At 40.4% G+C, this 15,383-nt stretch overlaps 1 protein-coding gene across 2 annotated transcripts in view; it reads right to left on the bottom strand.

Annotated features, from left to right (window-relative positions):
* The window catches only part of LOC128745303 (uncharacterized), a 277,308-nt gene that overhangs the window by 198,936 nt on the left and 62,989 nt on the right, over positions 1-15,383 (bottom strand). Inside the window, exon 1 of one of the 2 annotated variants that reach the window (XM_053842340.1) lies at positions 11,523-13,253. The exons of the other annotated variant lie outside the window; for it this stretch is intronic. Within the exon in view, the coding sequence (XP_053698315.1) occupies positions 11,523-11,928 (406 nt within the window). The 5' untranslated portion in view covers positions 11,929-13,253. Of the gene's footprint in view, positions 1-11,522; positions 13,254-15,383 lie in introns of those variants that run through there. 2 annotated transcript variants of the gene reach the window in all.

The raw sequence follows: 15,383 nt of genomic DNA, 5'->3' as shown, positions 1-15,383 counted from the left end.
TTCGACAAGGAATGCATGCACTTTGTATGCACAGATGTCAACTGGAAAACAACTGGAGGAACCGGGAAAAGCAGGAACACTTGGAAGAAGCCATTACTTACAGGCAGCGTGTTCTGGTTTCCAAAGTGTGTATAGTATAAATGGTGTCCCATTTGTCTGGGCACATGTTTGAAGAAAAATCAATGGAAGAATTAAAACATCAGTCTGTTGTTTAGTCTACACTTGAATGAAAAAGTAAAATATAGAAAGCAACGGTTTTTTCTTCCTCTTCAGTTTTTTTGCTGGATTTATAATTGCAAGAAAGGAAAATAATAATGAATTGGTTTCAGTAGAAGTCTTAAATATCAGCTAATCTACCTGTACTGCTAATGCAATCACTTTAAACTGGAACATATTTAGTTTTTCGATAAATATTTTTAAAACATTTTGCCTTCATTTTAGTCTAGATTTTCTACACGGCAAAATGAAACAAATATATTGTTCTGAAAGGGCCTACGATTCACAATCTAAACTTGCCCCTGCAAAATACGAATTGAACTCAAATTCAATCCAAAAAAGGAAAAATCCACAGTATTCCTATTCAGACTTAGCAACGTATGTCTGTTGTATGATAACTTATCGAACGCTTTTTTCTCTGATATTAAATAACTGTCGTCGTCTTCAGCAGCATAGAGCCGGGGTGGCTCGTGCTGTTTCAAGCAGTCGTCTCCATTTAACACGATCTTGGGCCACTCATCGCCAATTTCCCTGTCGTCTTAGAAGTCGCAAATGGCTTTCAACCTGGTCGAGTCATCTTGCACGTTGAGCCACCCTGTTCCTGGTGCCGATGTGGTTATTGATAAGAATTGTTTTCGTTGCACTGTCGTCCGGCATCCTTACGACGTGCCCGACCCAACGTAGCCTACCGACTTTTGCCAGATGCATGATGGGAAGCTCTCCAGGCAGTGCCTACAGCTCGTGATTCACACGCCTTCACCACTCTCCGCTTTCAACTTGTACTCCGCCAAATATCGTCCGCAATACCTTCCGCTCGAACAATTTATCACCCCACCAACGTAGATCTACAATCCACTTCCGATGACAGCGCAGCTAATGTTTTCTCAGGTAGAGCCAAGAGTATATGTCCACCCGAAGTCATAGATGATACTGCGCACCCTGATAGTGACCACTTCTTGCAGCCAACCAATTCGAACAGCATTTATCACTCCACCAACGTAGATCAACAATCCACTTCCGATGACAGCGCCGCTAATGTTTTCTCAGATAAAGCCAAGGAGGGTATATGTCCACCCGAAGCCACAGAAGATACCGCACGCCCTCATTGTGACATTCACTTGCAGCCAGTCGACATGTGCAACACATTTGTCTCCGATACTGTTGCTCACCGTTCTCCTAATGTAAGTGTGGCTGATATCCATTCATCGACACGCACACCGGTATCCAGGAAACAGCTCAATATATACTACCAGAACGTCAGGGGCCTGCGCACGAAAATCGATGAACTGTTTGTAGCTGTTTGCGATGCTGAGTTCGACGTTGTCATTCTAACCGAAACCTGGCTAAATGACGAAATTACCTCACTTCAGTTGTTTGGAGCAACCTACACTGTTTATCGCAGAGATCGGGATCCTTCTGGTAGCGGTAAAACTCGTGGCGGAGGCGTTCTCGTCGCTGTATCGAATAAGCTATCTTCAAAACAAATAACGAGTGTCGGTTCAGAGCTTGAGCAATTGTGGGTGTACATTTCTTATCGTAATACCAATATCTGCGTGGGCGCTGTATACCTGCCTCCAGACTCCTCCTCTGATGTCACCGTAATTCAGAAATATGTCGACTCCTCGCTCACTGTTGCTAATTCCTTAAATCCCAACGCAGTCCATCTACTATTTGGGGACTATAATCAGCCTGGACTAGTTTGGAACAGCACACCCTTTGGCCATGCGGTACCCGACCCCGTCGAATCCACCTTCACACGGTCTAGTACTGCGCTGCTTGACGGCATATCTTTGTTGAACATGCTTCAGATGCCTACAGTTAAAAACTGCCGATATCGAAGACTTGACCTTGTGTTTGTAAATGCAGAAGCTTCTTCGCAATGCACTTGTTTCGAAGCCCGCTTGTCGATATCGACACGCAGCATCCACCGCTTTCAGTATTCCTTACGTGTTCTCACCAAGTACTCTACGAAGATGTGTTTGAGGTAAAGGAGTTTAATTTTTCAAAAACGGATTTCTCTGGGCTCCAAGAAACACTCTCCCACATTGACTGGAATAATCTATTAGACAACACAACCGATGTTAACGCCGCAGTAGACATTTTCTCGAACACACTAATTCAGCAATTCAGAACATTTGTACCTCCCCCCCGCCCTCGACCGAAGCCGCCTTGGTCGAACAATCATTTACGGCAATTAAAGCGGCTGAGAGCTGCCGCAATTCGCAATTACACCAATCTACGTGATCCCCTGGCAAAGCGGGGATTTACTTTTGCCAGCAATAATTACCGAAGGTACAATCGATTTCTCTACTCTAAACACGCGTTACGTACTCAAGCAGATTTGAAACGAATCCCCAAACGCTTCTGGTCTTTTGTTAACGAGAAGCGTAAAGAAAACGGGCTACGTTGCAGCATGTTTCTAGCAGACGAAACTTCCAGCAAGACGAGTGACACTTGCAATCTCTTTGCTAAACACTTTTCGAGTGTGTCTGCAACTGCTGCAGCTAATCCGACTCAGGTCCAAAATGCTATCCGTGACGTTCCGGACAATGTGCTAAACCTTAGAAGCATCCGCTTCTCAGACGAAGATATCTTTGCTGCACTGAAGAAATTGAAGTCTTCAACATCAGCAGGGCCTGATGGAATCCCGTCGATAGTGTTAATGAACTGTGCGAACGCCCTATGTGCTCCGTTGAAAATACTTTTTAATCAGTCACTGGCGCAGGCGATATTCCCAACGCGCTGAAAAAATCGAGTATGTTTCCAATTTTTAAAAAAGGCGATAAACAAAACATAGAAAATTATCGAGGAATTACGTCTCTTTGTGTGGGCTCAAAGCTGTTTGAAATTCTAATTGGTGGAGTGCTATTCCGAGAAGTTAAAGCTTACATCTCAACAGACCAACATGGATTTTTCCCAGGCAGATCAACTACGACAAATTTAGCACAGTTTACTTCGCACTGCATTAAAAGTCTGGAAAGCGGAGCTCAAGTAGATGCCGTGTATACGGATATAAAAGCAGCATTTGATCGCGTAGACCACCTCATCCTATTGGCGAAACTCGAGCGCTATGGAGCGTCTTCCAAGATAATTGAATGGCTGAAATCATGTCTAATTGGCCGCAACTTATCTGTAAAAATAGGCGGTCACGAATCACAATGCTTCACAAACTTGTCGGGCGTACCACAAGGAAGTAATCTGGGACCATTTCTTTTTTATTATTTTTTAACGACGTCTGCAAGATAATTCCATCAGGTCGATATTTAATTTATGCTGACGACCTAAAGCTTTACCTTGTTGTACGCTCGACAACTGATTGCATCGAACTTCAGCGACATCTGGACGACTTTAGCGATTGGTGTGCTCGAAATTTGCTTACCCTAAGTGTGTCCAAGTGCTCTATGATCTCTTTCTCACGCAAAAAGAACCCAATTCACTGGAATTATTCCATATCTGCAGAACCAATCAGTAGATTAACGGTAGTCAAAGATCTAGGTGTTCTTCTGGATGATCAAATGCCTTTCAGAGATCACTACTCCCATGTCGTTTCAAAGGCGAATAGAAATTTGGGGTTTATTATTAGACTTGCTAAAGAATTCACTGATCCGTACTGTTTACGAGCATTATATTATTCCCTTGTTCGTTCCGTATTAGAAGCCTCAGCTGCCATTTGGAGCCCATACACAGCTGTTTGGTCAAACAGGATCGAAGCTATTCAAGCAAAGTTCCTGCGCTACGCGTTAAGAAATCTACCCTGGAGAAACCCTCTGGAATTCCCTCCATACGTTGAGCGCTGCCGCCTGCTTGACATGAATACCTTGGCTAAAAGAAGAGATATATGTAGAGCAGTTTTTGTGGCAAAGCTGCTTATAGGCGAAATTGACTCTCCTCTTATCCTTTCCAAAATCGACATCAACACTCCATCCAGAAACTTTAGGTCATGGGATTTCTTAAGACTGCAATATCAGCGCACTGATTACGGAAAAAACGAGCCTATAAGGGCAATGTGTGACGTGTTCAATAAATACTACGTGCATTTTGACTTTTCTATGTCCATTGATGTGTTTAAAAATAATTTAAAGAGATTACCCTAGTACGTAAGATTTCTATCAATTGTTTAAAGTAGTCGTAAGTTAAATGTGATCCAAAATGTATTGTATGCCCTGTAAACGTATACTATGTGTTGATATTTAAAGATGATGGGGTTTTTACGCCTGCTTGAGAACGGTCGATGTATGATCATCTCAAGGAGGCTTTTCCCCATCCAATCCAATTCATGAAGGCCTGTATGGCCAGATGAATAAATAAATAAATAATAAATAATAATAACGTTACAGCTTGACAGTCCATGAAAACTACCGGTCTATGGGGTTTGTACATTGTCAGCTTCGTACGCCAGCAAATGCTTCTCCGTCAACGGTTACCGTCCGTGCAAGGCATATGATTGTTTCCTTTGAGCATCCTCCTCTCATGTATTGGGTCTTCGATGCAGTTATTCTTAGTCCACTCCTCCTAGAATCCGCTTTCAGTCTGGCGTAGCTTGCCTCCGCCATCACGAAGTTCTTGGCTATAATATAAAAGTCATCTGCAAATCCTAGAGTTAGCTACTGTTGGTGAAAATCATGCCTTTCGTCGGATCACGCCTTCAAGACCGATGTTGAACAGCATGCAGAATAAGCCGTCACCTTCTGTCAACTCTTGCCGCGTCTTGAAAGGACTCACAGCGGAGAGTGTCTCTAAGATACACATGAAATACATCAATCGAACCAATGTAGCTCTGATCAGTTACGTCAGTTTAGTCGGAAAATCGTGCTCGGGCATTATATGTCATAGCTAGTCTCGATCGACTGCATGGTATGCTGCTTTGAAATTAATAAAGATGGGATGCGTGGGCCTGTTGTACTTCCGACAAGATCTGTTGGATGGTAAAAATTTGGTCCGCTGTGGCGCGAGTCCCCATGAAGCTCGTCTAGTGATTGAATAGCTGCATAATTGTTGAATAAACTACTGTTGATGGATGAAATGATCTGCAAATGTTTCTTCTGAAATCAATTCAAATGATCAATTGCGCACAACACGGCTGACTATGGCCCACATCAGGAGGATATAACAAAATAATCTTTATAACAAGAATAAGATTTATACCACATTCTCATACATTTCTAACACGTTGTGTCACAAATCGAAAATAAAGTGTTCAGAAAGTAATAACAATAGTTTCAGGTAGCGTGGGTTAAAACCATTAAAAAAAACAATAGTTTCAACTTTGTAGCGAATTCTGATAGTTGTTATTCATTTGAGATGATAGCAAAGCAAAGCCTAAGTGCTACATTCCGTTATCGAAACTTGACCTCTGTTTTTATACGACCAGTACCAGTACAGTTCGCAACCAGTACAGGACAATAGCAGGGCCAGGCCAGTTTCTACGATCCCATTGACTCTAACAGCCTCTCCCAGCCGAGATTCGAACATACGACGACTGGCTTATTAGCATCATACCTCGAGGCCAACTTCTGAGATGATATCAATAACAGTATGGCTTCCGCCACCAAAAATGTTACGTACTGGTTACTGGTGCTCCTCTATAAAAGGGTCTAGCCGGTTTTCCATACAAAAAATGCCCCCGAGCCTAATTAAATTATGCAATGATTCAAACAAAGTACTCGACCTGAAGAGCATTTTGGCAAATTTTCAGATCATTAGACGCCATCTTGAATCAGTAATGGCGGCTAGAGTGAATTTCATCTTGTGATAGAAAAAAATAAGCGGCGCCATTTTTGGAACACTGAAAAAAATGCTTTTGAAAACTTTTTCGATTTTTTTACTGTGATATTCGCATCGGAAAATTTCCAAAAAACAATGGAAATGTGTCCTGCAGTGAGTATAACATCTGTGATTTTTTTCAAATTTTTATGATAATTGGTTTCGAAGTAAACTGCGAAAAATGAAATTCACTCTAGCCGCCATTACTGATTCAAGATGGCGTCTAATGATCTGAAAATTTGCCAAAATACTCCTCAGGTCGAGTACTTTGCTTGAATCATTAAAACATAATTTAATTAGATGCGGGGGCATTTTTTGTATGTAAAACCGGCTAGACCCTTTAACGTAAAAAAAAATATTCCTCAAGATGTGACTAGGAAATACGGAGACTAATTTAACAGCCCGGTATTTTTGCGATATACAACCAAACAACTGCGTAAAAATATATCCAGTCTGAAATCAAATTTCAAGGCCAATTTCATTTACAGTTCCAATTTCACGTTCAATTTGAAGCCCAATTTCAAGTCAGATTTCATATCCGATGGCAAGTAAAAATTCAAATCAATATTCATAAGAGCCTTGTCCGTAGCCAAAACGAGGGGCGCCACATATTTTCGTGGTAAGGTTCGCCCACATTAAGCAAAGACTCAAACCAATCATACCAGATTGCATTCAAGACGAGCAAAAGAACGTAGTTGCACCTCATTGAGTTACATAGCGTACCTCCAATTTGCTCTCAATTAGATGCGAGGCGACGTACGCGGGTTACAGCTAGTTCAATATAAATAGCTATTTCAAGTCCAATTTCAATTTCATTTAGGTCTGATTAGAAGTTCAATTTTGAGCCCGATTGAACTCCAATTTCGAGAGCAATTTTAAATCTAATTCCAAGTCATTTATTCAATGTTGCGAATCGAGCGAGAAGTCCCATGTCTACTCACACGCGAAAGAGCATGAGAAACATAGCATTCAATGCTTACGCCGCACACGCAGGCGTGAAAGAAACAGCCGCCGGTGCTGTGTGGAAAGTGGAGACATTCTGCTACTTATACACTCGCGCACGTGTATCCTCACATCGTTTTCCTGTATAGCTTATTCCCGAGTCAAAAAACTCGTGGGGAATCAGCTGCCCGTGAGGCTGGTGGCGCACTGGGATACAAATTGTGCATTACGTTTCCTTCTTTTTCTTCATCTTCGGCCTCGATTCTACTCGCGGCCGGGCGGTCCAAGCCGTCGAGAGTAATCGGTATCAGCACATCGGGCTGCAACGACGAACGACGAGCGACGACTGTAGCTGTTAGCTAATCACACACTTGCAAAAACACTCTGCAGCGCATGAAGAAATAAGAGCGCGAGTTTTAGAGGGATGCTTAAGCCGGCGTATTCCACAAATTGAGCCACACGAGTGCGGGCTTCACAACACTGCAATTATTACGTCCAACTCAAGTCTAGTTTAAAGTCCTATTTCAAGTTTAATTTCATGTTTGATCTCAAGCCAAATTTAAAGTCTAAATTTAACATTAATTTCATGTCCAATTTTTTAGATTCAATTTGAAGTCCAATTTCCAGTTCAATCTGTTGTAAAACTTCTAGCCTGAATTGGTCCAAATTGAAGTCTAATTTCAACCACCCAGTTAGCTTCGAGGTACAATGCTGGTCTAACAATCCAATCGTCGTGTGTTCAAATCTCACCTAGACGGTGCTTGCTAGATGCTATTCTAACAGCTAACTGCGAAGTTTGTCGACAAAGAAGGGTCAAGTCTTAGAAAGACGTTTAACCCAAGATTTTACTTTTTTTGAAGTCCAATTTAGTGCTTAGAAATCTCATAGTCAGTTTATGTAATACGCCTGAATTGATACAATATACTGGTCATTCTTTGCTGTTTCTAGTACAGATGAAATGAACTCCACGGTGCTCCAAATAGCGTTATTATCAAAAAAAATTCTCCATAAAATCCGAGTATACCAGTCAATTTGTATTACTTTCCACCATCTTCAGTCAAAATTTTAAAAAAATCGTAGGCACAGTTTTGGAGAAACAGCCATTTAAAGTCAAAAAGGCATAAATCTCGTAGAAAGACAAAATACATATACAATTGTGCTTATTTTATCACACAATGATTTGAAATAATCATACTGCTGTCATTATCATAAAAAGAACATAGTAGGCCTTGTTCTGCACTACAACAAAAGTTAATGTAAGATTTATTTTTTTGAGATAGAGTAAGGTGGGGCAAAAGTCCGATTCAATGATTTATCAGTGCCGATTCCGCATAATTTGACAACATTGATATGGACTTGACATACTTTGACAGCTTAAAGTCCATCGTAGGGTATTGTCGTTATCGTCGGGCCACTGTTATGGTCGGGCCATAACGATTTTACAGTTTTAGTAACTCATGATATCTATGATACAACCTTTGTAAAACTTCTTACTGTGATAGCTAACTTTTCACAATATTGTGAGTTTCAATCGTGGATTCAAAACACCCGTACTGAATTCAGTGACAAAATCTTAGAAAAAAAGTTTTCCAGGCGCAATCAACTTTTCTTCAAGAAATGATTCATGAAATACAATTATCGAGATAAATTTTGAAAATGTATGAAGTGTGTTGTGCTACACACGAAGACTATAGAAAAATCCCCTCCAGTAAGGTGTTTGGGAAGGCTAAGGTGAAATACTAGAAAAGCGCTATTTGTAAAGGTCGGGCCACTTGAGTAGTCATGGTTGGGCCACCATAATTTTAAGCGCAGAAGCGCAATAATCGCTAGAGAATGTCAGTCACGTAAAACATGATGAAATAAAGCAAAATTAATACGATAAAAACCTAGATTTTTGTTGTTTTTTTCATTGTAGTTGTACACTTCGGAAAAGGCGATTGTAGCAATATTGATTTTACAAGATCGCCAAAGTTTCGCAAAAATGCAATTAAAAATAGGGTATTTGTACCTATATTAGTCGTTGTTCACGTAATTCGTTCTTTTCCTGTCTCTATATAGAATTTCAATACGTATGTCTTAGATTTTCTGCGCTGACCCAACCTGTACAACATGGCCCGACTATGACAACATTTTTTGTCTTCACGTAAATGCCTATAACTTTTTTATTTTTCAAGCAATCAGTTTAAAACTTTCCGGAAATATACCTTATTCTTAGACCTTTGCAACGATGTATTTAGATTTCCAAAATTCCTTTTGAAACGAAAGTTACGGGCGAATTCCAAAACGTGGCCCAACCACGACGACACTCCCCTATACATTTACTATTTACGAATCATAATTGCTGAATTAAATGGAAATGTTCAATTAGTGCGGTTTGGATGTTTTATTTCGTAATACGGGAAACGCAATATAAACATAGTTGAAGCAGAATGTCACATTACTCAAGCATCTCTTTTGAAAATGCGGTGAGAAAAATTTACAAAATATATTTCTATTTTACATCATTTAATCAAATCCCGCCAAACACCAAATGGAACAAAAGTGCAATTTAATTAGTGTATTAGCAAGTGCACTAATTTCATAAATTCAAACTTCGAACTTTTGCCTAGTGGACAACGCACTTTTTCCGTGCTAATTTGGCAAAAGTGCAATTCGGCACCTGATCAGAAAAATTATGAATTTTAATACCATTACTCGAGATGATTTATAGCTGAATGTGAAGATGTTGAGTTGTTACATCAATATAGTTTACTGTTGTGCTTCATTTCATGAAAATTAAAGACAACTTCAAATGTCGCACTTATGCCCCGCCTTACTCTAATGGATAATCACGAAGAAAATCGTAGGAAAGTTTAACGAAAAATAAATATGCCCACTAGCGTGGCAAAAGTTCGATTGAATCTAATTCATAATTACCAACGCATTATTTACCTATCCATGAATCGCACTTTTGCTCCGCCCGTGAATCGGATTTTTGCCCTACGAGACGTTTTAAGGGGTTTGACCAATTATGAAAATAGAAATATATTTTGAGAATTTCTCTCACCGCATTTTTAAAAAAGGTGTTTGAGTGATGCGAAACGCTGCTGCAATGTTTCCACAAGCAATAGCCTTCATATCAACAGGAGTCGTATTTGCCATATAACGAAATATTACATCAAAACCGCTCCAAAGTAACATTTACACTTAATTCAGCAATTATGCTTCATAAACAACAAATTTTTACGATAAATTCAAGCTATCTCAGTATACGACCATTCATACTAATGTTGTCAAATTACGCGCAATCTGCACTAATAAATCATTGAATCGCACTTTTGCCCCTCTTTACTCTGTTAACTACTTTACTAGTTAATTAAAGCAAAATTCATTAATATACGAGAAAAAATTGGAAAACTCCTTTTAATACTACAATATTTTATGTCTAAAGCTTGCCAAAACGACTTGTAGCCTTCTTTAGTGAGTGGCAAGCGTCTTTACATAATAATTTATTATTATTATTCAAAACTCATTAAGTCATTCATATTTCCATTATACTGCATGCAGCATATCTGAAAACTATTCAAATCTTCTACCGATATTTGATACGCTTAATACAAATACAAATATTAATACAAATCGACTGGTATACTCGGATTTTATGGAGAATTTTTTTTTATAATAACGCTATTTGGAGCACCGTGGTTTTCTAACCGGGGCGACAATTTAGAGAACCTTTGCATGCGGTCATGCAAGACATCAGACTTTTTTTAACATTTTGCATATCAAAATATAAGAACGAAAGATTTGCATATTAGGGTATGTTACTGCTTCGTCGTAATTGCCTATTACCGTCCTATCCAACACAAATTATTAAAAATATCAGCATTTTTATGACACACAATGCAAAACTAGTTATCCCCTAATATTTTAGTTTGTTGTCTATCATACGCGACCAATCAAAGTGAGCTGAGATCTATTTAAATGCTTTTTATCATTAAAGAAGTCCTACCAGCCAAATTTCCTTCGTTTTTTCGTGCGACGAAGAAGCCAATATCGACTAATCGTTTTAATTTCCGTCATTCATATATGAAAATAACTCACGCAAGGCATTGTCGTTATTCTATAGCCAGGAAAGCTTGCCTGACCTGCAGACATTTTGCGGAATAACATTTGTCATGCCGTCCTACACAAATACATGCGCGTTAGCTTCATAAACATTGTAATTTTTAGTTCACACGATGAAAAATTTTGATGGACGGATTTTAAAACGGTACGACGAATTTAAGAAATAAATTCAGTTGCGTAATTTCAATGATAAGCTTTAATAGTCGCTTTTCAGTGATTTTAACGTTCATGGATCGGAAGGTAAGTGTGTTTCAGTCTAATCAGCACAAGAACCTTTGGAGTATTCATTAAATCCATCCAACAAATGATGAAAATTAGAATGGCTTTACTTACTAGGACGGGAATTAGAAATAAACCCTAAGCAGATTCTTTCTTCGACTCAGTTTTCAAAATTGATCGATCTTTTAGCGATCGCTTTACGACGGAATACCAAAACACCGTTTTTTTTTGCTTTCAAAAAACCAACGTATCAGCAAGAATAAATCGCAACTTACACTTAATCAGCACCACTCCGCCATTTCCATCGCCATTGTTATTCCCGGCAGCACTCGGTGACGGTGGCGGCGATGGTAGCACCGACTTGTTGCTACCATTACGGGAAATCGTCGTCGTCGTTGTCACTGGTGCTGCTGCTGCTGCAGCCTGCGTTGTGGCAACCGTCGTTGTCTTCGTATTGTTCCCACCACGGTTGCCACCGTTGCCATTTTTACTGTTGTTGTTATTATTAATATTAATCGCATTCTTCTGCTGTTGCTGGTTTCCATCATTGTTGCCATTGCTTTTGTTATTGTTGGAGGCGACATTCTTTGCACCACTACTTGCACTAGTACCACTGTTTCCACCACTTTGGCCTCCTTTGCCGTGCTTTCTTTTATGATGCTTCTTCTTACGATCCATCATGATGAGGCACGAAATATTAATTTTTTCCCAGTACTATGTACAATAAATATAATTCAAATTTTCGTCACACCCACCGAGCGCTGTGCTTCCGACGAGTGAAACCTTTGATAGCATTAAGCTTCGCGATACGCGATCTACTTCATTCATTTCCATTAGAACTTGAGAATAGGTAGTAAGTACAAGTTTACCTTTAAGTACTTGCGATCTAGACGGTCAAGTCACTTACTAATCACCCACTTGTTCAGCGCCATTAACACGATTCCAATTAAAGGTAGCACTCTAAACTTGGTTAGTGTTTTCCAAGGTTCAGTATGATGTCATTCACGATAAGCTCCCCGGGCCCAACTAAACGCACACACCGCACCAGAATAACTGATCAACTGAAAGCGAATCGCTATGAATATTTCTCTTTTTTTTTGCTCAATTTACACACCAGGTTTTATGCTACGCTACGATTTAGAGCCGTTTCAACCGTTGTGGAACGATTACATTTCATTTAGGCATTTCCTCTCGAAACGCTGAACAGAAACAGACACTAAACTAGTACCAACACCATCATCAGCAGCAACAAACGGCATACGAACTTTACTATCAACCATATCCGGTCGTGTTGCGCGCTCCCCTTTCGTTATTGTTGCTGCTGTTTTGCACTTCATTCGGTGAATAACACTTCGGGCAGAGGTCAATTTTTTCTTCTATTGTGATTCTAATAAGAGCGTTTCACATAAAACGGCACTCGCCTAGATAGTAAAGTAACACATGACTGAAGTTAGCGATTGACGACTTCTTCTAGAGTCACTGTCTCAAAGGCGTTTCTGTTTCATTCTGTTCCGAGAGGTTCCGAAAAAAAACCCGCTGCGATTCTCACCGAGACAACTACCGCGCGCTGCGAATCCTGTCGCTGCAGTTGCACCTGTAGCGCGTCGCGCAGTTTTACAGTTCCTCTTCTGCACAATCCGTAAAAAAAAAGTTTTGGTTATTCTGTATTCTGACCGTCCACAGACCGCGGATAACAAAGAAAACTTGCGCGTACACACACGCGCTCGCCACACGGGACGCGCACTGTTAAGCCGACTGAACTGCACGAGACAACGATCCGAAATGACGACGACCCGGGTTCGGACGCTGAGCACTATTGGTCGGATCGGGACACCGTGTAAAACACAGCTGCCGCTACCGCTACTACTCGTTCGCGGTTCGAGACTCCAGGAATGCCACACGCGGATGGACGACGGCGGATACAAAGTAGCACCGTGCTCTCGCTCACTCTGTACTTATTTTGTTTGTTTTTTTCTTCTTTCAATGGAACTCGCCGTCGGTGCCTGTCCTGCCTGCATAACTAACTAACCGGGGCGCAGCGGAAGTATTCAAGGTGTCTCCTGTGCAGAGGCCAACGGGGAGAACTGACACCCGCTTCATGTTTTGCTTCTCTTTTTCCACGGTTTCACAAACACGCACACAAACACACACTGTTTGCTCTGTTTGCTACTAGCCAGCGCAAAGAAACACACCACCAGCATATCAAGTTGGCCAGATACGCGACTCATCAACTGCATGCAACACAGCAGAAACTGCGAGGATCCTCCACGCGCGAGACGGGAGTTTGGGTGAAGATTAGGCGGTCGATCCACAATGAGTCAGACTCATACCACCACCACCACCACATAATGCGCCACATTCGGAGTTACAGTGGAAGTCATGAACGAGCCCATCATGATTCATGAATGCGTTTTGCTCTATCGTAAGAGCAGGCGTGAGAGCTTAAGACGTTTTATCTCTCTCTGCAGTCGATGTGAGAGACGTGAGAAAAAAACAAGCAAGAAGGAGAGAGCAAAAAACATGCGACAAAACAACCAGTGCAACACAAAGTTTGTTGCATGAAGGGTAATGTTACCGATTCAGGGTAATGCGATGGATGATTGTAACATGAATTGCTCATACAACATATCATACAATCAAAGAAACTCTATTAACAATCTAAGAGTCTCAAGATATTTATAACTTACTTTTAAAAGACCTGTGTTTTTCTCGGTACGAAAACAATTAACGGTAATTAATGGCCTGTTTAATATATCTAATTTAATCTATACCTATAAAGAAGGATTTCTGTCTGTCTGTCTGTCTGTCTGTCCGTATGTTCCTTATAGAATCGAAAACTACTGAACCAATCGGCATGAAAATATGCATGTAGAGGTTTTTTGGGGCCAGGAAAGGTTTTAGTGATGGTTAGAAACCCCTCCCCCACCGGCTCCCACACAAATGAAACACAAATTTCTGCATAACTCGACAACTAATCAAGCAAATAGAACAAAATTTGGCATGTGGGTGTTTTCGGTGACAAGAATTTATTCTATGGTAAATTGAGACCCCTCCCCTCTTTATAAGGGGAATTATAACTCCTCTCCTCTTTAAAAGGGGGGCTTCCATACAAATTTCCTCATAACTCGAGAACTAATCAAGCAAATGGAACCAAATTTGGCATGTGAAGGTTTTCGAGGGCAAGAATATTTTCTATAGTAAATTAGGACCCCTCCCAACTTTAAGAGGGGGGGCTCCTGTACCAAAGAAACACAATTTTCCTCATAACTCGAGAAGTAATTAAGCAAATGGAACCAAATTTGGCACGTGGGTGTTTTTGGAGACAAATTTTTTTTCTATGATGAATTAGGACCCCTCCCCGTTTTAGGAGGGGGGGATCCTATACACATGAAATACAAATTTCCTCATAACTGAAGAACTAATCAAGCAAATGGAACAAAATTTGGCATGTGAAAGTTTTCGAGGGCAAGAATATTTTCTATGGTAAATAAGGACCCCTCCCCACTTTAAGAGGGGGGCTCCTATACAAACGAAATACAAATTTCCTCATAACTCGAGAACTAATCAAGCAAATGGAACCAAATTTGGCACGTGGGTGTTTTTGGAGACAAAATTTTTTTCTATGATGAATTGGGACCCCTCCCCACTTTAGGAAGGGGGGCTCCTATACAAATGAAATGCAAATTTCCTCATAACTCGAGAATTAATCAAGCAAATGGAACCAAATTTGGCATGTGAAAGTTTTCTAGGGCATGAATATTTTCTATGGTGAATTAGAACCCCTCCCCACTTTAAGAGGGGGGGCTCCTATACAAACGAAATACAAATTTCCTCATAACTCCAGAACTAATCAAGCAAATGGAACCAAATTTGACACGTGGGTGTTTTTGGAGACAGAAATTTTTTCTATGATGAACTGGAACCCCTCCTCATTTTAGGAGGGGGGGCTCCTATACAAATGAAATTCAAATTTCCTCATAACTCGAGAACTAATCAAGCAAATAGAACCAAATTTGGCATGTGGAGGTTTCTGGAGGCAAAAATATTTTCTATGGTGAATTAGGACCCCTCCCAACTTTAAGAGGGGGTGCTTCTGCACAAATGAAATACAAATTTCCTCATAATTCGAGAACTAA

The sequence above is a fragment of the Sabethes cyaneus genome, chromosome 1 (assembly GCF_943734655.1).
Source record: "Sabethes cyaneus chromosome 1, idSabCyanKW18_F2, whole genome shotgun sequence".
NCBI lineage: Eukaryota > Metazoa > Arthropoda > Insecta > Diptera > Culicidae > Sabethes > Sabethes cyaneus.
The sequence above is the reverse complement of the archived record's forward strand: the minus strand, read 5'-3'. Positions and strand labels throughout refer to the sequence as shown.